Genomic DNA, 26350 nt, shown 5'->3' with positions numbered 1-26350 from the left:
TATAAGTTTAAGTGAATATACATGTTTTTTTTTAACAGTGCTTTCCTTTGTTTAGGTTGCCTTTGTTTCAGGCCAGTGCTTTTGCCTTCCTTGCACCAGCCAGAGCAATCCTGTCACTGGACAAATGGAAGTGTAATAACACAGGAGGTAACTAAAGAGTTTTATCAATACAAATAACATCAAACGGATTGAAATTCTTCCTTTTTAGATCTGTTTGTTACTGGCAAAACGGATTATCGAGCTATCATTTAAAAATGTAAATAGACCAAATGGTTAGAAGAATTGTCTGCATGTATTTCCTATTTTTTTTTTTAAAGTATGTTGTCCCTTTTGGTATACTGGGTCTGTTGATTGAATTTTGAGAAAAATGATGATAGGAGCCGATGGAAGACGGATCGATTGTATTTCATGTCTACCTCGGTCTGCTTTGTGAGGGTAGACATGATAAAAACATATTATACATGTTATTTGATCTTTGTTTACATTGATTCCAAATGTTGTCAGCATCAAAGCTTGCAGGGACTGTAGGGAATACATACGTATATAGTGAGCCCTTTTCTAATTATTCATCTCCCTGTCTTTTCCATCATCAGAGGTTCCACTATTCAACAGCACAGAGCTTCTGAACACAGAGCACATCTGGCACCCCAGGATACGAGAGGTGAGCCAAAGACAAATTAAAGAATTTAAAATATGTTGTTGTTCATGAGTAAAGGAAACTGAAGTCAAGAAAATATGAGAGAAAGATGTCAGTCAGCTTAATAACTCCTTATGGACATTTGTACACAACTATGGGTAAACTAGGAGAGGGCACTGTACAGTTCAGGATGAACAGTTCAGGATGTACAGTTCAGGATGGACTGTGCGTACTGTGTGTATGCACAGTGGAAAGATAAGAGACAATATGCAGGTTACATCAACATCAACAGTAACTATAATAGGAGCCTGAGAAGATGTGTTCTGTTGTAGTCAGCGCTTGGTTCACTTCGTCATTTGCTAGTGATACATACGCAGATATAAATCTTTACTCATTAATAATAATCTACTACTTGTTTTTTTTACAAATAATGGTTTGGTCTATAAATTAGTGTAAAAAAACATCCCAGTTTCTCCAAGTCTTGAGATTTTGTCCATTAAAAATAAAATACATTTGGTTTAATATGATATAAAACAGAGAAAAGCAGGTCATCTCTGTATTTTAAAGGTTGAAAACAGTACTTTCTGCTACTTAAGCATGAACAATGACCAATTATTTAGTTATCATCAAAATAGACAACAATGTTTTAAACAAGGATATTTTAATTTTTTTCTCTTATAACTTATATATTGTTATGTATCTCATATGGCAGAGTTTAAATGTTTGTGTGTCTGTGAAGTCAAATCTCTACGTAAGCGGATGATAAAGCGGTCTATTCTAAATATCAAGTTCCCATTCTGTATGGCTTCAGGGTGTAGTTTCCGTGAACGAAGCTGTTCATTTGTATTAACCTTTTTCTGTTAGCGTAAGCCATTTGAGCAATTGATTTTTATGTGACGCATGAATGAGACTTAACTCAATCCGGCCAAATACAATTGTTGAATGAGACATCAATGGTCTGAGGGCAGGATGTGATAACAAAGTGAGCGGCGTGAACACAAAGAAGGATTAAGACAGGACTAACAGGATTTTGATTCTGTAACCTCATCTCCTCCAACCAAGAAAACAATGGCTCCTTTAATGTGATTTCCCAGGATTTCTTTAAGGATTGCTCTTTTTGGGTTGCACTTTAATAACAAATCCAACATGTTCATTCTGATTTCTTCCCTGCTTTTTGTTTTCATTAATACATTTTGTTCATAATTATGTATACATCTGTCTCTATAATTTCAATGTTCTGCCAGATCCAAGGGGCTATCATCGTGTCATCTTTGGTCGAGGTGGGTATCGGAGCGCTGGGTCTGCCTGGGCTCCTGCTGAGATTCATCGGACCTCTGACCATCACCCCGACCGTGACGCTCATCGGCCTGTCTGGGTTCCAGGCTGCGGGGGAGAGGGCCGGAAAACACTGGGGCATCGCTATGCTGTAGGTTCAGACTTTACACAAAGAAATGCACATTCAGGTGTTAAAAAACGTCCTAATAGTGACCCTCATCTGGGAATATTAGTGATCCCTTTATGTGTTCAGTACATACTGATGATACAGATGGTAGTTAGTGGAAATATTCAGGAACATACTAAATATACCGATGATCTGCTATAGTAGACAATGCTGTAGGAATGCTAAGTGTCTATAAATACATTTTGTCACCATTGGAAACCGCTGAAACTCGGCACTCCTACATCCATTTTCCAAATTTCAGAACTCAACTGACAGCTTTTTACATCAAAATACTTTATACTACATATTTTGAGTGTTATTTTAAGCATTTGTACAAATATGAGTATTATATCTGCATGGTAGCCTGTAGCTCATTGACTGATTTACAGTCAAATAAACTTTCGAGTGCTCTTCCTTTACAAAGAATATGTACAGTTAAAAATAGAGCTGATCAGGAGACGTAAAGAAAGCGTTTGTTTTTCCTTTAAGGATAGAACATACTGTATGATGTAAAGAAACAGGATTGATTCATGGGGGAAGATCCACTTCAAAGCTGTGATATTCATGTGCTGTGACATCAGTTCCTGCTGTTTAGCACTGTAGCCGGGGGCCTCCTCGTTTGTCTCCACAGGGAGAGGGGATATGTGCCTGTAATTGCCACTGATTTGCTTTTTCACTGGCAGTTAGGATAATTGATTGGCTTTGAAGCCTCTGGGGTCCGTGTTGGACGTAGATGTCTGGAACATGTTAGCACAGGATAAGCTTCCTCACAGGAGAATATTGTGTAGAGAAAATAACAAGTTAATGTTTCTGTCTGCAGGACTATCTTCTTGGTGCTGCTCTTCTCTCAATATGCCAGAAACGTTCACTTCCCTCTGCCAGTCTACAAGCACAAGAAAGGCTGGACTTTCTACAGGCTGCAGGTCTTCAAAATGTTCCCTGTAAGTACATAGCCCCTCCTACAGTTACATCAGGGCTGCCCCTGGCCAACTTGTGGCCCCACGCAATGTTATGTGATGAGGCCCTCTGTCGTGAGCGTCGACGGGAGTGGAGCACGCGCCGGAGCGCCGGAGCCTCTGAACTGTGGCGCGCATAAAGGTGCGCCACATTTGCGCTTCAGGTGAGGCCCCCTTCGCGATGTGAGGCCCCCGCCACGAGGTGAGGCCCCAAGCATTCTGCGTGATCTGCGTGTAGGGAGGGGCGGGCCTGAGTTACATACATACTTTAGCTTGTTGCCTAATGCCTCTTGACTGGTAAATGTTCGCGTTTGATTAATTGATTTATTTATTAGCATCTTCCCCCCTTGCCCTCACTAATAACTGAGTTCCCCTCTTAGTCAAGAATATTGCTAATTTAATTCTCCCTGGGAGCAGGTACAAGTATTTCTGTCTGCATGCGTATGTGCAGTATATGAACCACCAGTCCTCTCCTGCCACCTGGTGACACATTTAAATATAAACTCTCTTAAATTCAGTTATCTATTACATCTATACACAAACATACACATTTAATTTACCATAGTTGAAATGTGCTGGAAAAGCTTAAAAAGTGCTTCGTTTTTTTACTTTGGAAAAGCTGTAAATCTGCAAACAACTTAAATACATTTTTTCTCGCAGTTATAATTTGTTAAATCAATTAAATTATTAAAGTTTTAAGTCATGGTAAAGTTAAAGATAGAGCATCTTTATTTTCAGTATTTTTAAACGTTATATTATTCTTATATAGTTTGACATTAAACCAAACACTGTTCTAGATTGGAATACCATATTTTACCAATAGGTGTCGCACTTTTTTTATCCAGCAGCTGTTTTTACAGGAAGCGAAAAGTGATTTTATTAGTGTGTTCCTCAAAAATATGAATTGATAGATATATATATATATATATATATATCTATCAATTCATATTTTGGTGCAGGACTCAAATGAATAAATTGTTTTTATTTATTTAACTTTATCTGCAATATGAATATCTAATAAGCGTTGTTTCTTTGACCCAGATCATAATGGCCATCCTCGTGTCATGGCTGCTGTGTTTCATTTTCACTGTGACGGACGTTTTCCCGCCGGAAGTAGACAAATACGGTTACCAAGCCCGCACAGACGCACGTCAAGGAATCGTCCAAGCTGCCCCGTGGTTTAAGATACCGTACCCATGTAAGTGTTTGTGAGGAGGAACAGATTGTTGGTGTTGTGCTGTGTTCGACAATTTTGTAGGGAGCCCTGAGAGGAAAATGGATTAAAAAGCAATCTGGTAATCGATTTTCCAAGTCTTATCGAAATACTTTTCTCTCCTTAAGAACATGTGAAAATGCTTTAACTATGATATAAACAAGTATATATCACAGGACTCTACTGACAGAAACCAATAAATAGAACCAAAGGTAAAATAGTTGGAGGGAAGGCCGATCATAGTGTTGTAAATCATACCATAATGAATGCAGCTGTTTCTCCTCTCTGACCCACTCTGTGTTTTACCTCCACAGTCCAGTGGGGCTTCCCGACAGTAACGGCTGCAGGTGTGATCGGCATGATGAGCGCTGTGGTGGCCAGCATCATCGAATCCATCGGAGATTACTACGCCTGCGCACGTCTCTCCTGTGCTCCTCCACCCCCCATCCACGCCATCAATAGGTGACCCTTCAGTTCAAATAGTCTCTGTTCTTCATCATTGTAATAATTGAGTTTGTTTGGAAATCAAGTGAAATTAAAATACTTTCATTGTGTTTTCTATGTAGGGGGATATTTGTGGAGGGGATCTCCTGTGTGCTGGATGGTGTTTTCGGGACAGGAAATGGCTCCACCTCCTCCAGTCCGAATATAGGCGTTCTTGGAATCACAAAGGTAACAGTGTTTGCTCACTGCAATTAATAATGTTATTTATTTACTGTGATGGTGTATTTGTGTAAAATAAATAAACAGGATCTGAGAGGGTAAGTGACTATATGGAATAGGAAAACATAAAGAAAGACAAATAATTTTCAACTGTTTTAACCCTAACCCTTTTCAACGGAAAAAATACCTGATTTGCTGATTCTCTTAAATGTGAGGATATTTTCCTTTTCCACTGTTAAAATGAAATATGATCGGGTTTTGGATGTTGGTTTGACAAAATGTTTGCTCGGGCTCTAGGAAGTTTTCATGGGCATTTTTCACAATTCTCTCATTTATAGATTACATTTTAGTCACATGAATTCATAATGAGAACAGTCGTTATCGTTATCATTTCAGCCCTACATTGCATTAAATAAAAAATCTCAAAGTTCCTCACACTGATCCTTACCCATTCGCCCTTCTTACAAAGTGTGATTCTGTTAAAGTCGAGGTACAAATACACTGTGAGATGCTTCAAAATCATGCCCAGGAAACATCCGCCACGATACATAAGGATATTGAATATTTTCATTCAGCTATTTTATAATGTTCTATAAATAACATAATGTGTAGCATCACATTACCACGTGCTATGAACTGGATGGTGGGAGCATTATTTGTTTAATTGATATTGTAGCCCGCCCTGGCTGACCTGTCTTTGCTCCCTCTGACCTCTGATTTCTGATTGGTCTCCCAGGTGGGCAGCAGACGTGTGATTCAGTATGGAGCTGCCATGATGGTGCTTCTGGGGCTCGTGGGTAAATTCAGCGCCCTGTTTGCCTCCCTGCCCGACCCCGTCCTGGGAGCTCTGTTCTGCACCCTGTTTGGGATGATCACAGCCGTGGGACTCTCCAACCTGCAGTTTGTTGACCTCAACTCCTCCAGGAACCTCTTTGTTCTCGGCTTCTCCATCTTCTTCGGCCTGACGCTTCCCAGCTACCTCAAAGAGAACCCATTGGTCACCGGTAAGTCGGGGATAGATACACAAGAAACACAAGAAACACAATGGCCGTGTACTTAGAATTATCATGAGGGATAATTGTGACTCACATTTAGCTCAGTACCGATTAATGGAGCATTTCAAATATTCCTCTGCCCAAGATTCTCTGTACCCTGGACCTCTTATGAATTATTTGTGATTAACAGGAGTAACATACTGAGTTATGACTCTGAGTAACTTTGGTTTAAAGCTCCTTACACACCGAGCCGATTTTCGATAGATGTCGGGCCGTCGATGAGCGTCGTGTCGCCCTACTCAGATTGGTGTGTACTGCACCGTCGTGTCTTTTCGGGCCGTGCCGACACCTTCCGCCGCCGATTCGACATGTTGACAAAGTTTCCCCGCAGCGAGGTTCAAAGTTCAAGGTTCTTTATTGTCAATCTGACATAGTTACAGAGTAATTATGTAGTTGAAAATCTTATGTCACAGGCTTCTCCAACAATGCAACATAATAACATAATAACAATAAGAGCATGAGCAATGCAAAAATAATAATAGTTCCGGTGTTATGCCGTGTTATGCATGCCCGCCCAAAAGAAAATGATACCGTTTCCAAACCTAACTTTGCCGTACAAATCATTGAAATGTCAGGGAGTTTTGGCTTTACGCTGTGCGCGCTCCCACGAGGTGCAGTGGGCATCTAGCGCAACCTCTGCTTTTGTGTCTGACATTTTCAGCCATGTTTTTTTGTTACTTCTCAGCCACACTCGCATTATTGATTAGAAATAGATCAGTTTCTGCTGTAAGCATTTACATTTATCACATCGTTTTTTCCCAAGTCTTGCACATCTGGACCTCCAACTGCATTCTCTTAAACATGTTGAGACATTTTCTGTCGCGGTTACATTCAAACTGCTAACACTCTGTAGACTGATCCATGAATGACTTGTGAATAAACAAACCCAATAGATGCAAATACACCCAGTGAGTAGTTTCTCTGGGTAAAGATACATCGCTGACAGGCTGTCTTAGGATGGCATTTACTGAACTATAACTGGTATGAGTTTGTGAGGATATTCCAAAATGTGTGTTACTGAAACTGAGAGACATTTAATTGTTTTTTTAAAGAGTAACTAAGCCCCTGTCTTTTTTCATAATTTGCAGGAATAGTTGGCGTAGATCAAGTGTTGAACGTGCTCCTCACCACTGCCATGTTTGTCGGAGGCTCTGTAGCCTTCGTTTTGGACAATACCATACCTGGTAAGGGGTTTCATACTCTCTTTTTCGTACATCTGTCCAACTCCGTATTAAATGCAGCCTGAAATGATCTTTGGGCTATAAATGCAATGGCTGGATCAACTTGACAATGTGTTAATTTGACAGTTTTTTTTGTATGTAGTGCAAGTCCTGTGTCAAATGTCCTTTTTCATTTATATCATAAAAAGTGAACCTTTTTATACAGTTTTTATTTGTACACGTTGAGTGAAAAGCTGGGCGTTAAAGTATGGGCTGGCTGTTTCGTGTGAACGATGGAAAAAATTTCATTAATTAAAATGTTTAGTCATAGCTTTCTTTCGGAGCAGTTATATCTCCAAAGTAAAAACTATGATTAATCTTTCTTTCTTCCCTGCTCAGGCACCGCTGAAGAGCGAGGCATCAAGAAGCTGAAGCGTGGCACTGGTGTCAGCACAGCAGAGCTGGAAGGGATGAGATCGTATGATCTGCCGTTTGGGATGGACTTTCTCCGCAGACACCCGGTCTTCAAGTACTTCCCCATCAGCCCCACCTTCCAAGGCTACCAGTGGGGGAAGCTACGGGGAGCCTGCCGGAGCAGAAAGGGACATGGGGATGCAGTGAAGGGAGGGGAAGGAGGCGCAGCTCCAGGGGAGAGTGGGGTATAGCCAACAGGCTGGGGCCACAACATCCAAAATGTGGCTGAAGTTTGGGAGCAAGGGATGGTACAATAAGGTAAATGGATGGGAGAGTAGAGGACTGAAGCGATGCAGGATTCGGGGACTGTGTGTGATGCACAATCCCCCCCCCCCCCCCACCCCCAGTATGTGTTTTCTTTAGCTCGTGTCAGTCTTTTCCCACTTCCCACTATGCTATTTAAAGCATGCTATAGCAAATCACAGCATGCTATAAAAGATGTCACCATGCGGAGGTTAGTTGGTGTGTGTGCATGTGTGTTTGCATTTAGAGAAAAACGTCTTTGTGCATTATTTTAATTGCACTATAATCCAGGAAGAGACAGGTGGACATCAAACATTCATGCTGAATGTTTGGATCATTACTTGCTAATTTAACAATATTATAAAACATACTTTACTGAAAACTCAGTAGATTAGGTTATGTCAATCGAGGATTATGCAAAATTCCTGGTATGGATCATCTGCCTCTTAACTTGTTATGCAGCCTCATTAGAGAGACACACACACACACATATGTGCTCACACACCTTCAGCCTCAACAAAACTAGCTTGAGCGCTACAATGCACGTTGGGTCATTCAGATTGATGGGAGTTGTTCGTCAGGTGCCCTTAGCCATGCAAAGTGATTGTGAGTTTTTTTATTTTTGCACTATCTGCCTCCTGAGTTCAAAAGCAGAATGTCTCTCCGCAGCTCATGCCCCCGTTTCTTCAGTAAAACCCACTCAGAGACCTGTTCAGCACGCAAAACATCCACTCATCTCGCGGTAAAGAAACTCGCATCCCCCATTTCTCTGAAGCAGTAGACGCTTCAGTTTTATCTTCACAAAACCAGTTTACATCTCTTCAATGTGTCAATATTATGCATCAGTCACTAAAATGACTTTTCACACTTATGGAACAAATCCTTTTTTGATTACAAAACTACAAAACAAGCTCTACCCATAAATAGTACCCCACCGACACTGTCCAAACCCACTTCACATTAGTACATTCAGTAAGCCTGTACATGATTGTACTAGGAAGTAAAGGTGGTGGTTTTGTCTGGATATGGAGTATTTTCAAAGAACAGAGGGGTTTGGGAGAGTTTAATGTTATTGCAGTTTGATGATTATTAATTCCCCTACATTCCTCCTCCTCCCATCTGCGGTCCCTCGCATGCCTCCCACTTTTATCCCTCTTTAATGAACTGCTGATGTTTGTCTCTGTCTGTTGTAGTTCAGGTTGTGGCGGTACATTTAGCTGAGTAGAGTTTAATGATTAAAGTTTCAGAGCATCAGCAGCCCGTTACTTATTAGGCCTGAAGAGCTAGTCTCTAATTCGACACGTTGTGCCTTTTGTGTTTTCAATTGGAAAAACAGCAATTTAAAAACGCCATTTAAAGAGTTTGCAGAAATATAATCTTGGTAAACGATGAAACGAGTCGTAGAATGAGAAAAACGACAGCTAATACACTAAATATTTAGTTTTTTACTAAACCAAAAAGCTCTTTATTTTGATTTCATCTGATCGCGTGTTTCCCGCATACTGTACCAACACTTCTTTTACAAGTTTTGGCTTTTTATTGCTATTTAGAAACTTAAAAAGAAATTATTTTTACATCTCTTCCCAAATGTCCTCACTTTTTTATCTACGACGTTAAAGCTATTTATTTATTTATGAGCAGAAAGTGGATGCTTAGAGATTACCTGAAGCAGTTTTATGTGTCTGTTACACAATGTTGAAAGTATATTTATTAATCTACTTGTTCATGCCCCCTAAAGATCGGTGTGAGGACGATGGACCACCCTCAGCTACAGGCGTGCGTTTACAAACTCACAGCTGGCGTCAGCATTTCTTTCTAAAGATGGTTCCTAATATAAGCTGCTTCTATTTCATTCCATTTATGTCATGATGTTTTAAAAAAGAGAAAAACACTTAAATGTTACAACTGGATAGCTTAGTCAAGCTTCATTATCAATGCCTTTTTGCTACAAGTACTGTTTGCACATGTAATGGTGCCAACAAGATCAGGGTGTCAGAGTGAGAAACCCTAAAATGTCAAAAGTATAAGTATGAACGTTGTTTTGTTGAATGACCTGAAATCAAGGGGCGGATTGTGATTGAACAGTTTTGGAGCTTTGTCTATAACAGCATGGTTAGCTGTGGCCCCAGTTATGACTTCGACACCTACAACAATACTATTCTTGTGATTCGATCGCAAAATGCAAAAAGAATCAAAACATAAAATTGGGTCTTTAAAGATATTTAGTGATCTTGTAAATGTCTTGTGCCGCTGGGTATAATAAAAATGTTTGCCCAGGACCAAGTTAAAATCTTATATTTCCACAGACTGTGATGCTCCTCCTTGCTCTACTACTTTGCTAGATAACATTGAACTAGCCTGTAGAACTATGAAATCGAGGCTGTCAAAATGTGTTTGACTTTTAATCGCATACTTACGGTCCCAGCTTCTGTTAATTAAAAACAGTTGTTTGCAAATGTAAATGTACTTTCTTTCACTTAATGTTAAAAGAAATCTTGAAAATCTAGTGTACATTCAGGCCGTATCAACGTACACAAATTCAACATACTATGCAGCTGGAACGCACTACATAGTCATTTTATGTAATACTTAGTGTGAATATATATATATATATATATATTAGAATATATATTTGTATGCATTTTGAACACAGCCTAAAGTCCAGACACTACAGGGGCACCATTTTTCAGGTGTATGTAATTAAGTTAGAAAATGGTGGTAATAATTGCTGAAATTCAGGTCACAAACTGATGGCTTGCAGTCTGTGGAAATGTTTGATTTAAATGTTGATCTCATGGCGGAGAAAGAAAAGACTGGTAAGGTCACAAAGTAGGCTTGACAACCCGCTACTGATGTGTGCAGAAACTGAAAATCTAAAACCTCACCGTCATCATCTTAATATGTGCTGTGGAGATGATGTTCACGTGAGAGGTCAGAGAGCAGACCCCTCATCCTAATGCTTCTTCTTTTACAGAGGAGAGCAATTGAGGTGGTTTGAAATGTTTTCAGCACACCTTGCAGTGATTCTGTAGATCATGGCATGCACAGATAAAAATCACATGCACAATGTGTCACTTTGTTTTCTGGGTCAAATGTTCCTCTCCACACTCACATACAAACTCTGTTTAACCCCTCAGTCCTGCAGTGTACTGGTGTCCTCTTATGTTTACTGTACCTGGTTTTCTCCCGGGAACTCTTACTGTTAATGTTACTGGGTGCAGGACACCGGCTGGCCACCTTATTAAGACTCTGTTGGTTGTTGTGAGTGAACCTGCCTTATCACCTAACAGCAAAATGTATTTTTGCCTACAGGCAGCTTCCTCTTGTTTTTAGCTTTTACCCGCCAGTTTGTATTGTACTTTCTTATTGATCACATAGTTGTTACAGTTAGAGTGAAAACTCTTTGAATTTCACAAGCACAGACTCTCGTCCTTGAATCACACACGAGTTAGAATAACCAGCAGCTCTTAGGATGGTGGCCATAAGGTGCAAAACACAAATAAATATATCCCTTTCAGTTGTTTTGAAGGGGGTGCTACCTTAAGAATATACTTGTGTAAAAGTGTTTTGTCTTTTTCAATGTTTTTTTTTTTTTTTAATGTCAAATATTTGTAAGAAACAAATCATACCTTTTTAATCTTAAATCATGCTGGAAAACGCACCATTATGTTGTACTTTTTATTTGAAAAGTAAATCCATGTCGATCCTATTTTGAATCTGTGTTTTGGTGGAATCCTTTCTTGTGTTTTGTTAGGACCTTTTCATATTACATTTTTTACTCTTAACATTGCTTTCTGTTCATGTTAACACATTACCAGTGTATATATATATATATATAAAATAACAAGATGAGACTTTAAATAGATGTAAAAACTAAAAACATGTATATTTAATGCAGTAAAGTTTGCTAAACCTTCTGGAAGAGAAATTGTGTAAACTAATTGTAGCTACAAAATGTTTTATTCGTTGTTCCTAAATCTATTTAATAAGATGTTACTGAATGAATGCAGTCTTTTGTCTTTTTTGCAATTAAACTCAAATATGTAGCCAGTTCTGTGACTGTTAGAAATGCATTTTAACTACCAATACAGCATTTCTATAGAATACAGTGTAACCCTGTTAAAGGACATGATTCAGGTAGCAAAGCCTTTTTTTATTTAGATAAAAATATAAAAGAATGTACCTTTTTTAAATAATACAAGTAATATTGTACAGTTGGAGATAACAATTAATTGCAATTGGTGTGGTAATGTAATTTATTGTGATTTTTGTTTGGGAATATACACTTATAATGTACATTAACTAAAACAGTAAGGGACTTTAATTTTTCTTTAACAAATCTTGAGCTCCTCTCGTTAACTGGGTGTTAAAACTAGTCCTTGGGCTGCAACTAAAGATTATTTATTTATGACTTAAGTCTATGAAACATGAAGCTGTGAAAATCACCCATCACAATTCCCCAGAAGCAAATTGAAGATAACATGTTTTTTTTAACCATCACCATCATTGCTAATGGTCCAAGATCAAATATATTTTTATTTTATCAAAATGTTTATGTCATTATTGTAGAAAACATGTATGGAATGTTAGCAATTACCAAAATATCATCAGATGTTTAAAAAAACTCAAGCAAAAATGATGACTATCAAATTATGTTAAAACAAAATGTTGACTTACCTCAAAACTGAACATTTGTTTATTATTTTGAATAGGTCGCTTGAGTTTATCACGGGACATTTAAGATCAAATGCCAAATGTGTCTCCACACTGCGCATGCTCGGTTCTGCCATTGTTTTCATGTTCACTGATCTCCGCACGCTGCGCGAACAAAGGGGCGTCAGGGTCGCGATCTGATTGGCTCGTGGCCGGGCCCCCCGAAGCTGCTGTGCGCGAGCTCCGCCACAGCAGATGGACCTCTCGCGCTCTCCTCCTGGATGCACGCGCCCCTGTGATTGTTTCCGACGACAGGAAAAGCGAACGAGTTAACCCAGGATTTCACCGTTAAAAGACAGGCCAGCCGTACCGAGGAGGAGAACCGGAGAACCTGCGTTTACGGGGTTAGGTAAGCCGAGATATGAGCTCTTAAAGTCGGCAGGAATCACGCTGGAGCCTCGTTGTAGCGTGATGCTGTCTCTGCGTTGGTGTGTTTTTACAAGAAAGAAGACTTTAAAATGTTTTCACGACATTAAATGCAAATTAGATAAATGTATTTATTGTATAAAAGCACACTCGATAAATGTATGGAGTAAACAATCTCTAGTATGAGCTGTGTGGTGAATTTAAATCACATGCAGTGATGAAAGGCATGCTCGGTAGCACTGATGTCTAAAATTAGGGCATAAAATGACAAAAAAAACTCTGTTTTAGTTACATTTGGTTTCTAGCAGGGAGTGTGCATACAGCTGTGTTAGTAAAAACAGGTTACATAACAAGCAATAAGACTCCTCTCGGCACACATAAGGCTGGATAGACAGAAAGTGAATAATGTTCTGGCTTTGTACAGCTTGTGAAACTATAACAGCCTTTCCATAAACAAAACCTCGATGAAGCTTGTAAGGCTCAGTGTTTGTTCAGACTGTTTCAGAGAGGTCTGCATTCAATCATACAGCACCACAAGCTCCAGAATGACTGTTCAGTTGAATTAACAACCCTAAGTATTAAACAAGACTATAATTAGGATTCTTTGAAGCAGTGTGATACTAGACTGCATTAGTTTTAGGTAGGTGTTTGATAAGGTAGTAACTGAGTGTTCTCTTAATCTTTAATGAAGTATCCAGTCAACAACGACTGCAATGGATAGCAAAAATAGTCCATGGTGACATCTTACAGTGTCTTGTTTGTCCGACCAAACAGTCCAAAACCTGAAGATATTTGATTTAGCATCATATAAGAATACAACACTATTACATTTTCACTCAAATTAATTAAAAGTTTTAACTATTCCTCATTAAAATGTCTAAAAACGAGTAAACCTATGTTAAATATACTGTTACGTTGCGTATTTACAAACCGTAATGTCCAATATCCCAAATGTTTCCAACAAATATCTCATTTTAACCAAAATAACATAGCATTTCATCTGGGAGGCGTGTGGCGCAGTGGTTAGAGCCTTGGTGTTGGGATCAGGGGAGCACAGGTTCAAACCCCACTGCAGTCAGCATGTCGTTGTGTCCCTGGGCAAGACACTTCACCCCAAATTGCTCCTGTGGGGATTGCCCACAGTATTGAGTATGTATGCTTTGGATAAAAGCGTCTAACAAGTAACATGTAATCTGTAATTGCCTGTAATGTCGACTTTTACCCTTTGTATACTTTACCTAACCAGGACAAGCTGACTGCAGTTGCAAACTCCCATGATCCCATGCTTCTTCAGAATGCCCCAAAACTGTCTTTCTTTATTGTTTGATCAAGAGACCCCTATTTGCAGATAATTAAACACTGAGTGTTAGAAATCTAGAACCAGTGAATATTTAGCCATATATGGCTTTGAAAAACACTGTAATAATGATTGATCAATCACCAAAACAGCTGCAGAAACACATCTTCTTCCAAATCGTTGCAGCTCTACAGTCAGCAAGGGGGCACGAATACTTTCTGCTTTATCAAGAAAATCTGGAAGCCATATTTAGATTCTTGCAGCGCTTTCTGACAACCTCAGTATTCCTAACGAGGAGCAGGAGACACACACACACACACACACACACACACACACACACACACACACACACTATTTTTGGCTCGGTGCTGTGGACTAGTTTCTGGAGCTCAGATGTTTTTCGTGTTGCTATGACAATGCTGACAATAGTGAGGCAGAGCAATAGTAATGCGGAGGCTGGAGGCAGGGGAGGTGGTGGGTTTGAAAGCGGACAGGAGGAGGTTTAGAGCCATTCATTGTGCATTTCAGCCAGAGACTTTGACAGAGGAGGTTCAGAGGCAACAGGGCAAGAGGGCAGAAAACAAGCCTGCATGTGTGTCAATGAAAGAGAGAGGGAGAGAGTGGAGGGGGGGGCGGGGAAGTCAGGAAGTTGTGGTCATGAGTTTTAATAGCATGGTGGATGGCTTCTAGTCTTTCACAAGGAAATCTCAAAGGACACGGAGCAGAGAACTGAATGGGAAAAACAGTCCAGACGACGGGAGAGGACATATTTCACAAATCTGAAAAACATGGATAAATCAAGTGAGTGAGGTAAGGAACAACTGAACAGATGAAGGCAACAAAGAGACGTAAAGATACGGAGAGAGGAGGAGATGGAGGCTGAGGATTGGCTGATGTTTTAATGAGGCACAGGGGGATTCAGGAAGTCAATGAGATCCACATTTGGAGAAGAAACAGGACTGGGTCAGCTGTCTGCGTCTGGCTGCATTTATTTTGCTGCTGTTGGTTTCTATCGAAAGGCAGAGACAGCGGTGGCTTTCTGCAGCCATCAAATGTCACACAGATCATCTCCACAGAGACCAGGTCCTCTGGTTATAACTTGAGAACAGCTATGACTGGTCTGAAACTGTTTTTTGTTATGCACCTAGGTAACCATACAAGTATTTAAAACAATTACATCTTCAGAAGACTCTAAACTTGAAGTAAAAATGTCAAGGCAGAACTTGCGTTTGCTGTTGCTTTATGAAAGCTGCATGCATTTTAAAATGTTTTTCTCTATTCAAGGGAATACATGTCTGCTATAGATGATATGACTTTTATTCGGCATCCTAACACCAACAGCAGATACTTAACATTATTTACGACAGGGAATGATACTCATCAGCTTTAAAGGTTAAATGTCTGATTTGATCTTTATATCCTGAGGTAACATCAGAGAGGGATCGCTGCTATCAGATGTCAGATAGTTGACTCACGTTGGTCTTGTGACACAATTAAAACATTGTGTTGGTTGGACAGCCGGCCGCCCTTCTGTCTGACCGCTGGTTCAGACGCTACGAGCACAGCGCCCTTGACCACAGCGGCAGTATTAAAGACTAATGATTCCTTTGTGTCGCTGAACGGCGGAGCTTCAGAGCGCTTGACAGGGCTAATATAGGTGCTGAAATATTGATAGGCCTTGGCAGGGGGCTGGGCTGATTGGTGTTTAATAATTAATTAATCCACAATAACTGAACACATTTATTTCAGAGATTGACAGGCTCTTGATATCAGCACTGTGTGTTGAAAGCTGCTACATTACTCCACATGTCAGGTTTTAAATATCTTTGTTTACAATGTTTAGGCATGTGTGTGATCTAGATGAGGATATTGGCAGTTATGTCAATCAATCAATCAATCAATCAATGTTTGTTTATATAGCCCAATATCACAAATGTTACATTTGTCTCAGTGGACTTCACAGTTTGTACAGAATATCAGTATGACAATACGACACCCTCTGTCCTTAGACCCTCACATCGTATAAGAAAAAACCTCCAGAGAAAAACCCCACAGTTTAAAGGGGAAAATGGGAGAAACCTCACGGAGAGCAACAGAGGAGGGATCCCTCTCCCAGGACGGACAGATGTGCAATAGATGCCGTGTGTAAATTGAAAAGATAATACATTTACAACATAGGTAGACCAAATGTTCGAAAATGCATGTGTCTATAATAAGAAGATGAATCCACAAGGATGTCAACAATCCTGTGGGAGCCATCAGGGAAGTAGTATGATGAGAGTCAGGCAGGACCGCAGTGATAGGTTCAGCCACGACTCGAAAACCAGGACTCAGATCAGGACTCAGGATCAGCCACGACTCAGGATCCCAGCGTAGATAGACACCAAAAAGAAATGTCGGGATGCTGGGTTATGCGGAACATGAGAGTACACAGGTACAGACAGAGAGAAGGAAGAAGTAAGATGTAAGAAACTCTAGGAACAACCAACAACCCTGCATTCTTGGAACGCAATGCCCTAGTAGGACAGTAGGGTATAATGAGTTCTTTAAGGTAAGATGGCGCCTGCCCATTAAGGGCTTTGTAGGCGAGAAGAAGAATTTTAAATTCTATCCTGTGTTCTATAGGGAGCCAGTGTAAGGCAGCCAGAACAGGAGTAATCTGTTCTGGCTGAATCTAATCAGCCCTAACTATAAGCTTTATCAAAAAGGAAGGTCTTAAGTGCACTCTTAAAAACGGATAGGCTGTCTGCCGCCCGAACACAAACTGGAAGCTGATTCCACAAAAGTGGAGCTTGATAAGAGCATAAAATGCTTATGTGTGTGTATTATACATTTTTCTACCTGTACTCCTGTGTGTGATAACTATTTGTTTGGCTGTGCATGATAAATCATCCGAGCTGCTTAAATTGAGGAAGTTTTGGGCCATGTCAGGGCGAGTGTCAGTTTCCTGTGTGACTGACTGAGCAAAGGAGGAAGCGATTTAACGGAAGGGGAGCACTTCCTTTAAACGCCCCCACTTCTTCCTCGTCTGATCGCTGTCACAAGAAAAGACGTTTGAAGACAACACTAATCTGCTAATACCTGAGGATACGTAAAGAGACCACCTGCCTAAACATTTCTCTCTCTCTCCAGCTCCCTCTCTCTGGTGAATCAACATCACACCGTCTTCACTACGGTAAGATCACTGTAGTCTTGCTACTGATATTTACACCACGTTTATTTGGCAGCATGTCTGGATATTTGATATGTCATAGAGGCAGTCACTGTGTTCTGCACTTTAACTGTAACAACGATAATATTAAAATCAATGAGAACTTGATGTTCACTGCAATGGATTACACAGCATACACAAATGTCTCAAGACCCCTCATTTATTTGAATCCTATACCAGCATGAATGGAAACCATTGGTACCTTTGTACAAAAAGAACACGAATAATGCTGAATCAGGTCATGGTGATGTGGAAACAACATGGACGCTACAAAGCAGATGTGAAGCATTTCATTGCTCAGTGAGTCTAAACAACATCATTTAGTCAATTGTTTGCCAACACATTCTCTCTCTCATATTTCCTTATCTAGGAATATCTTGAATTTGAATAAACTCACTCAATGTTTGACTTTCAACACATTTAGTGTTTTATCTACATAAGCACTCATGTAAAGCCACTTTATAAAATATCTTAATATTAGATGTGATGATAAAGGCTTTGGGAGTGAGTAAATGTTGCTTTAGGTACATTGGAAGTGCTTGAAGTGCTTTAAAAGACAGAGAACAATATTCGTTCCAGGAAAAAAAAGTCGACTCATTTATTTGGGAGTTGGAGATGACTCCTCTTGGATGAGTCATGAAACAGCTTTTTTCATTCCTCCATGACTTTATGTCACAGATATACTGCACATACTGTGTGCATGGGAACACATGTGATCGATAAATGCATATGATGGTTTGCTCTGGGATAAACGTTAAAGCAGCTGAAAGGATTTGGCGGCAGAGTATCACATGTGTCCTCCACCTGTTCCTCTCCTTCCTGTCCTGCCTCCTCAAAGACGGAAACACACAAACATCCAGCAGAGAGGGAAGGGAAACTCTACAGGGCGATGGCTGAGTGCCATTTAAAACAGCTGCAAGTGTGCACGAGGAGAGAATTAAAGGGCTGACAGGAAAGAGAATATATATATTGTAGGAAAGTGGAGGAAGAGAGCAGCTGTCTCCCTCCATCACACACCAAGTGTTTGGATTGTCTGCTGTTAACTATGAGTTGATCTGTCTCCTGAAGGAAATACGTTGACAGGGAACTAGATATGATCTGCTGTTATTGTTAATGTAAGGAGCTTCACCTCCTCTTCCTCCTCCTCCTCCTCCTCCTCCTCTGTGGGCTTCTTGTCTCTGTGTCTGTTGCTGGCTGCTGGTCATGTGGAGTCATGAGACTGTATCAGACGGATGAAAAAGTTTGAACTCATCTCTGTGTTGCTTCTTTGTCCCTCAGCTCCTCTCATGCTGACTGACGATGGATGATACAGAGTTTGGGGTTCAGATCGGAGAGAACAAGTTCATCAGGAAGTAAGGATTAAATACCTTGCTGTTTCTGACCCTTGTATACAAACGCCTGCTTATAACAGTTTATTTTCCCCATTGTAAACCTTTGTTAAAACATCCAATGTATGGTGTTAAATCACATTGTGTGAAATAATGATGGTTTTATAGCCTGTTCATCATTTCATGTTAAAGCTAACTTTACTTTACACTTCTGACAATTTTCCGAACATGCATACAATTATTGGTTGATTTAAGGATGCAGTAAATAAGTATTTGACCAGTAAGTACCAGCCCATATACTTTAGACTTACGAGACACCAACAAATATAATATTTTCAAGAAGATCAAAAAATAAAAAACGTCTATGCGCATGTAAATCTATGTCTGTTTTTGTGAAGCACTTATATATTTACAGTTTGCTTGACATTTCATTAAAATATACTTGACTTATAGGTTAGCATAAGTTTGCTTAAAAGACGCAGCATTTCCTCCTCAGTGATTCAACATCTCTGTCTCCAGGGCAACCGTCCTCTCACATCTGAAGACGTACAACCTCTACTATGATGGACAAAATCTGCAGCTCAGACACAGAGAGGTGTGTGTGTGTGTGTGTGTGTGTGTGTGTGTGTGTGTGTGTGTGTGTGTGTGTGTGTGTGTGTGTGTGTGTGTGTGTGTGTGTGTGTGTGTGTGTGTGTGTGTGTGTGTGTGTGTGTGTGTGTGTGTGTGTGTGTGTGTGTGTGTGTGTGTGTGTGTGTGTGTGTGTGTGTGTGTGTGTGTGTGTGTGTGTGTGTGTGTGTGTGTGTGTGTGTGTGTGTGTGTGTTCTTATTTGAAGGTTTCATCATCTGCCTTTTCAACAGAGGCTCTCCTCACCGTCTGTCTCCCTCCTTCCTGTCTCCCTTTTTACTTTCTCTCTCTCATTCAGTGCAATTTAATATACCCTACCCATTATAGGCTGCATCCCAAAGGGGTAATAAACGTCCATTGTGTGTGTTTATTTATGTGTTTGCATTGACCACGGCTCCTCTCTCTTGAGCAGGAAGAGGGGGAGCTGATCGTCGAGGGTTTGCTGAATATCTTCTGGGGCCTGCGGCGACCAATCAGGCTTCAGATGCAGGATGACCACGAGCGGATCCGGCCCCCCCCCCTCCTCCACGTCCTGGCACTCGGGTTGCAACCTGGACAGTCAGGGGTAAGAGGTCCAGACGGATCCCGTTACACCTCTCTGACCGGAAATGGTGATACACAGGGGGTCAGCGGGGCGGCAGATATAGATTATGTATCTGGTTTGTCTGATGGAAAATAAGGTTCAATAAGATGTATGGATTTCCTCAGTTTGCTAAATCCTCTTGGCAATGCTACAGAGACAACGGTGAACCTTTTAACCCACGTCTGGCTCAGTTTTGGATTTTAGAGTTTTGTGTCATTAGACTTCAAGCCCCATTACTGCTCTGTAATCCCATTCATCTGAAGAAGCTATTCTTGTTGAGCTCACGGGCATGCAGCTGACATTTAAAATAACATCAACCCTTCATGTGAAGGGACGTTAACCTTAAAGTAACTAAATCACAGTTAAATCAAAGCTGTTAAGTTGCTGTTTATTAGGGGCATTGATTACTGGCAACTAAAAGGTCCCACTATCAGTTTCAAGAAGAAACATGCATACAACCGCTTAAACAAAAAGTTTCATAGAGGCCAACTTACTTAATATGCTTGAACATAAATTCAAAAATAAATAAATATTACTTTTAATATCTAAGGAAATACCGTCACAAAATACTGTATCAACAAAGAGGAACCGCTGTCACAAGATGAAACTAAACGACAGGGATGTACCTTAAGTGTGTTTAGGTGGTGTGTGTGTTTGTGAAAGACTGTGGAATTGGTGTTGACGTTATTGTCTCTCCCTTCTCCTTGTTGAAGTTCCCCCAACGGCACTGACAGTCAAGAGACGACGCAGCAGAGCCCCCCCACAGTGGAGGTGACAGCCCCCGACAGCCAACCAGAGAACGGCGGGGAGATGGAGGAAGAGGAGGCAGAAGGTGAGGGGCTTCATTTTATATAATTTCTATTTATATAACATTATAAATATGTAAACATATGGTATATCAATCTCATGACTATGGGATACCGTGAACAAAATGAATCCCAGGCAAACTGTATTAATAAATCATTTTCATTTGTTTTATTTGGCTTGAAAGTCACGACAAAAAAAGACTGCATTACGCCATCAGAATAAATTAACTTAACCTTAACAAAGACACTGGACCAAATCTCTGATTAACCCTCAGCTGCTTTATTTAAACGTTGCTGTGGGGTGGAAACCTCTTGCATCTAAAATGGCATCTTTGCATGTGGAAGGAATTAAAGCCTATTTTCAGTCTGTCTAGTTGGATCAGAGGTTCTCAACACTTAAAGGGGTATACTGTATCATTTCATGGGAGTACAAGGTTTGCGTAAGACAACGGTGATACAAAATGTTACATTTCCCTCCAGTGATAGACAGTAACAAAGTACATTTACTCAAGTACTGTACCTAAGTGCAATAGTGAGGTACTTTCCTTTAGCTTTTCCATGTTATGCTAGTTTATTTCTAAATTGAATATTGTACTTTTAAATGTTATACATTTCATGCACATTATTAGTAACTAGTCTCTGTGCAGATTTAGATGATTAATTCTAACATAAATTCAAACACAAGCAGAATGAATTAAGTTGAATGAGTACTTTAAGTCAATTCTTCCGTACTTTAGTTCCTTTAAGCAAATATTTCAATGAAGACTTTTTTATTTATTTATTTATAACAGTATGTTTACTTGTACTTATGTTAAATACCTAAGTACTTTGCCCACCACTGCTTAATTTAACTGTAATTGAACTGCGAGGGAGTGTGGTTGCCTTTCAATCGGGAGGTTGTGGGTTCGTTCCTAGCCATGTGGTCAATATGTCGATGTATCCTTGGGCACTTAACCCTCAGTTGCTCCCGAAGTGGCACGTTGCTCTGTGTGAAGGGGTGAATGATGACTTGTAGTAAGTAAAGCGCTTTGAGGGGTCGTAAAGACTGGATAAAGTGATTCAAAGGTTTTAATGTCATATGCTCATAAGTTACAGTGTAGAAATGGCAATTAAAATCTTTAAGTGCCATATAAATACAGTCCATTTCCCATGAATTAGCACTGATTGACTGTAATACTGACTGTTGATTGGACAGAGGACAGTGAGAGCTCGGCTCAGCTCCTCAGGACGAAGAGCGACGCCGGCATCTTGAGACGGGGGCAGCGGCGCTCGCCCAGCGACCAGAGGAAGATCAGACGCCATCGCTTCTCCATCAACGGACACTTCTACAACCATAAGGTGATCGAGCGGATCTCTATAGAGTCTGGGACATGAAGTAAACACTGGACAGATGTTTCAGGGAGTTTAAACTGAGGCTGGGTTTGGCAGAATCTGTTCACAAATATACGCACATGAAGTGTGTAAAGAAAGCTCAACATGTGTTGTTTTCTTTGCAGACATCGGTGTTCACTCCTTCTTTCGGCTCAGTGACTAATGTCCGGATCAACAGCTGCATGAGGACGCCTCAGGTGCTGCGAGTGCTCCTCAACAAGTTCAAAATTGAAAACAGCCCCGATGATTTTGCGCTCTACCTGGTCCATACAAGTGGAGGTGAGTGAGTTTATTTCTTGTTTGTCAAGGGAAAGAATTGTTAATGAGGAAAATACTTCAATGGTATTTGTTATGAGTAGTTGTTGTTGTTCTGTTGACTGATTTCTCTGTGTGTTGGTGTTTCAGAGCGTGCGAAGCTGAAGCGCACGGACCACCCTCTGGTGCTCAGAGTGATGCAGGGTCCCTGTGAGCAGGTCTGCAAGGTGTTCCTCATGGAGGCGGACCTCGGAGAAGAAGTCACATATGATGTAAATCCCAGCATTCATTGTCACAGAGATATGAACATGTCTTCCTCCTTTCCTCTGTGTTCCTGTTACCTCACATTAGTCTTCCTGTTTTTGTGCTTTGTCATTATCTTTCTGCTCCCATCCACCAGGTGGCGCAGTATATCAAATTTGAAATGCCGGTCCTGCAGAGTTTCATCACTAAACTGAAGGAGGAGGAGGACAGAGAAGTGCAGAAACTCAGGAGAAGGTACAAGAAAATATAATTTAGGTTTTTTCCTCTTAATCCAAATTACAACACGTGTATCGGATGTTATGAGCGAACTAAAAATGCAATCTACAGTTTCTCTCGATCACTGAGACACGCTTTAGGAAACTGGGATCCAGAAGACTTCTCTTGCAAATGTGTGAACACTTTTTCTTTGTTGTCACACATTTTCACGGCTTCTCTGTAACAGTAAACACAGATCTCTTAGAAATACCTACAACTCTATTGGTGTGTTGAACAAAAGCAAAACAGCATTAAATCTGTTAACGGCTAATGAAGAAAGATTGCAGTACAAAAGCTATACCATAATTAATGTTACAAAGTTCAAATTCACCGGCATTAAAATACCTAAACACAAGAACAAAATGAAAAGAGCATCTAAAAACTGCAACAACAACAAAAAAACTCTATCTTTGGAGAAATAATACAATCATGTTGTAATTTGCTTGCTTGCCTTTTTTGTCAAATACTATAACTATTTCTAAGTATCAACAAATGGCATTGACATAAAGCATCAATTAAGATTAAACTGGTTCATATTGAAGGCTTTGGATGTCCATTGGGTTGTGGCTGATCTGAATAATATATTCATTTGAACACATGTGTTGTTGTTTTTTGAGTCTAATGGCGCGTTTCCACTACAGCGCGGAGCACGGTTTAAGAGAGCTGTGACGTCAGCGGCCCGTCTTTGGTTGCGTTTCCACTTGGCCTAGTACCGGCCGGCGGGTCCTAATTCACAGTCTTTCTGGCCTCATAAAATCGTGGGTCTAGGGCCAGAGACAACGAGGCTGAGTCGGGCTGAGTATGCTAAACTAGAGAGAGAATCGCTGGCAAGGGGGCTACAACTACAACAAGATGGACATATTTGACCGTGATTTAATTGTAATACACGTTTCAAAATGATGCCGAAGTAACAACATACTGATACCGGTTAGTAAAAACCATGAATTAATGCTTTGTCAAGTCTGCAGACAGACGGCAGGCGAAAAACCTTTCAAAATGCGTGTTTTTCTAGATGGAGATAACGCAGTATATGCTCCGACCGTCCACACTCACAACAACGGCCTATACAGACATAAATAAAGCAGCGACTGTATTCGCCATGACACAGGCAGTCTGTGGTTTGTACTTGTTTAACTTTTGTCTAGTTTCTGAACAGATATGAGGAGCTGTGAGCTCTGAGTGCTAACAGCTAACGGCTGTGTTGTTTTTCTGGGGTTCTCATTGAAGATCACGTCACGGCTCCGCCTACACTGCGTTACTATAGATACTACCCCAGTTCCTAAACTGTAATGGAAATGCGCCATAAAGTAGAGCCTTTTGCTAATAATTGTGTCACACATCACCCTTATTTAATTATTCTCTCTCTTAATGTCTCTGCTTTTCCTTGCAGGTATACGTACCTGCGGTGTATTATTGAGAAGCAGCTGGGGTGTCTTCCAGAGGGCTCGACGTGTATGTGATCTCCTCTAACTGTCAGAGGACCACACCCCCCACCGTCTGTGACAACATGACAAGAAGTACGTGTTTCAGTGGTCACCCTACTCCTCCTGAACTCCTGCCCTGCATGGAGTCCTGTTTTCTCTAAACCCTTCAATCAAATCAACCTACAGACAAAGGTTGAACATGCTTTATTCATGTGCATGTTAAGTGGGACCATCTCAGCAATAGTCTTCTTTTATATTTGTCCTCACACACAGAAAGACATTCCTCTACTTCAGTGCTGTATTTTTCAAAATGAGACACCCATCTTCTGTTTACCCTTCAGATTGCAAGCTGATACCCACAACGTAAGCACAAACATCATGTACTTTGGCTCTAATAAGGTGCCTGTAAATGGTATTCTTAAAGCACAAATGTACAAACTAAATGAAACTGAAATAAAGTCCCTGTAGTGGTTTCAGCACAACGTCAGAACGCACAGTGTCTGTTGGTGTGAAACGACCAGCTGCGTGCCTTTCATGTTCCTCGCTCTTTGAGAACGTGGTAATGTTGTGATTGGAGGAATTGAACCGACCCTGAGCTGTGAAGTTCACTGCGGGGATTATTCAAGGTTGAGTCAACACGTAATCTGTTTATGTTGTGACCGTCAGTCTGTTGTTCTGCTGCAGACGTTCAAACTGAATGTTAAGGACATTTTATGATTGAGGTTAAAGGAGAAGTTTGGCTTTTTGTCAAATACTTTCTTGAATAGAGTTGAATGTTTCTTGTATATTTGTATAAAAACAGCTGGTTAGCTTAGCACACCACAAAGACTGGAAACAGCTTGCTCTGTCTGAGGGTAATAAAACCAGCACAGCTCAATAAATAACACCAGTGGGTAAATAATAAAAGTAGAAAAAGAATTTGTTGATGCTGAAGCTGGGTAACCATTCTGTGTTGTTTGAGAACCCACATTTAAAACAAAGGAGGATAGTATTCATTATTTAGGGCTGGAAAAAACAATAAATCCTCTCGATCACTGAAGAGATATCGTGTGGTGAAAGTATGATCTCCTGTCAGCTCTGGGCGTTTCCCAGATAGAAATCCTGAAGGCCACTATTCTGTAACGCTCCTGGAGTATTCATACTGCTGTTTCCCCTCTAGATGCCACTAAAACTCACACACTGCCCCTTTCAAAGAAAAGTGGGGCCCCTGTTTGATTTCTGGACTGTAGTTCTCACTTGCAATCCTGCCTTATGAAAGATGACGAGAAGATGTCATGAGGAGGTTTCAAAAAGCACAGGAAAACACGTTTCAGCATCGCCTTCACACAATGACTCCTGGACAGGGTTGGACGGTCTGCACAAAATAATATTCATGGAGGTCATTTTCTTTCTTTTTTTTTACATCCAACACAATGAAATCCCACAAGACTGTGAACTAGCCGATGATCATCTTTGTTGGAAGAATGTTTTTGCCTCCACATGTACAGCGCTTTGCTTCTGTCTGCCTGGTATCTCTTATCAGCATTGTTGATAATCTTGCCGTACAATGCATTAAGTGTCATCAAGAGAGTGTGTGTGTCAGTGTGTGTGCGATTCTGAGAGCGTGCATGTTATATTTTTAGTGACTGCTTTTGTATTGTCTTTTTACAAAACAATGATCTGTAAAATGAGAAGAACTCATGCCACTACTTGGAAAATGTAGTTTTGTTTCGTACAATGATTATTATTTAACAAATAAAGAGGTTTCCTTGAGAAAGCGTTTGTTGTGTGTATCAGTAATCTCTCATCGTTCAGGTCTGTGGGGTGTTGAGGTCTCCATATTAGGTTGAATAATTAAAACGAAAGATAAAGGACACCTATCATGCTATATTTGAACAATATATTGTAGGGCCATACCTATATAAAGTATATAAATATAGTTTTTTTTTCAAAATACCAAACAGATCCTGCATTTTAGCCATGCCTCATTTCGCTCCATTTGCTCTTTCCAGCACTGTTTTTGCAGGGGGC

At 40.4% G+C, this 26350-nt stretch overlaps 2 protein-coding genes across 10 annotated transcripts in view; both read left to right on the top strand.

The window, feature by feature from the left end:
* slc23a2 (solute carrier family 23 member 2) overlaps nucleotides 1-11847 on the top strand; it is a 45080-nt gene extending 33233 nt beyond the window's left edge. For 8 of the 9 annotated variants that reach the window (XM_034118052.1, XM_034118055.1, XM_034118054.1 and 5 more), the window contains 10 exons: nucleotides 56-147; nucleotides 594-661; nucleotides 1882-2063; nucleotides 2899-3019; nucleotides 4076-4232; nucleotides 4562-4709; nucleotides 4814-4919; nucleotides 5647-5914; nucleotides 7054-7149; nucleotides 7525-11847. In XM_034118052.1, coding sequence (XP_033973943.1) covers nucleotides 56-147; nucleotides 594-661; nucleotides 1882-2063; nucleotides 2899-3019; nucleotides 4076-4232; nucleotides 4562-4709; nucleotides 4814-4919; nucleotides 5647-5914; nucleotides 7054-7149; nucleotides 7525-7790 — 1504 coding nt within the window. In that variant the 3' untranslated portion in view covers nucleotides 7791-11847. The remainder of the gene's footprint in view (nucleotides 1-55; nucleotides 148-593; nucleotides 662-1881; nucleotides 2064-2898; nucleotides 3020-4075; nucleotides 4233-4561; nucleotides 4710-4813; nucleotides 4920-5646; nucleotides 5915-7053; nucleotides 7150-7524) is intronic. The other variant, XR_004554956.1, reaches the window with a different exon arrangement.
* An 860-nt stretch (nucleotides 11848-12707) lies between these two features.
* Nucleotides 12708-26096, top strand: rassf2b (Ras association domain family member 2b). Its single transcript, XM_034118400.1, is given in 12 exon segments — nucleotides 12708-12904; nucleotides 17351-17393; nucleotides 18708-18781; nucleotides 19277-19352; nucleotides 19795-19893; nucleotides 19895-19947; nucleotides 20679-20797; nucleotides 21967-22109; nucleotides 22268-22421; nucleotides 22548-22669; nucleotides 22798-22895; nucleotides 24307-26096. Coding segments are annotated over 10 exon segments (987 nt in total). The 5' UTR covers nucleotides 12708-12904; nucleotides 17351-17393; nucleotides 18708-18728; the 3' UTR covers nucleotides 24377-26096.
* The last annotated feature ends 254 nt before the right edge of the window (nucleotides 26097-26350 follow it).

This window comes from Trematomus bernacchii, unplaced genomic scaffold, assembly GCF_902827165.1.
Source record: "Trematomus bernacchii unplaced genomic scaffold, fTreBer1.1, whole genome shotgun sequence".
In the NCBI taxonomy this organism is placed as follows: Eukaryota; Metazoa; Chordata; class Actinopteri; order Perciformes; family Nototheniidae; genus Trematomus; species Trematomus bernacchii.
This window is presented reverse-complemented; position numbering and strand designations above follow the sequence as displayed.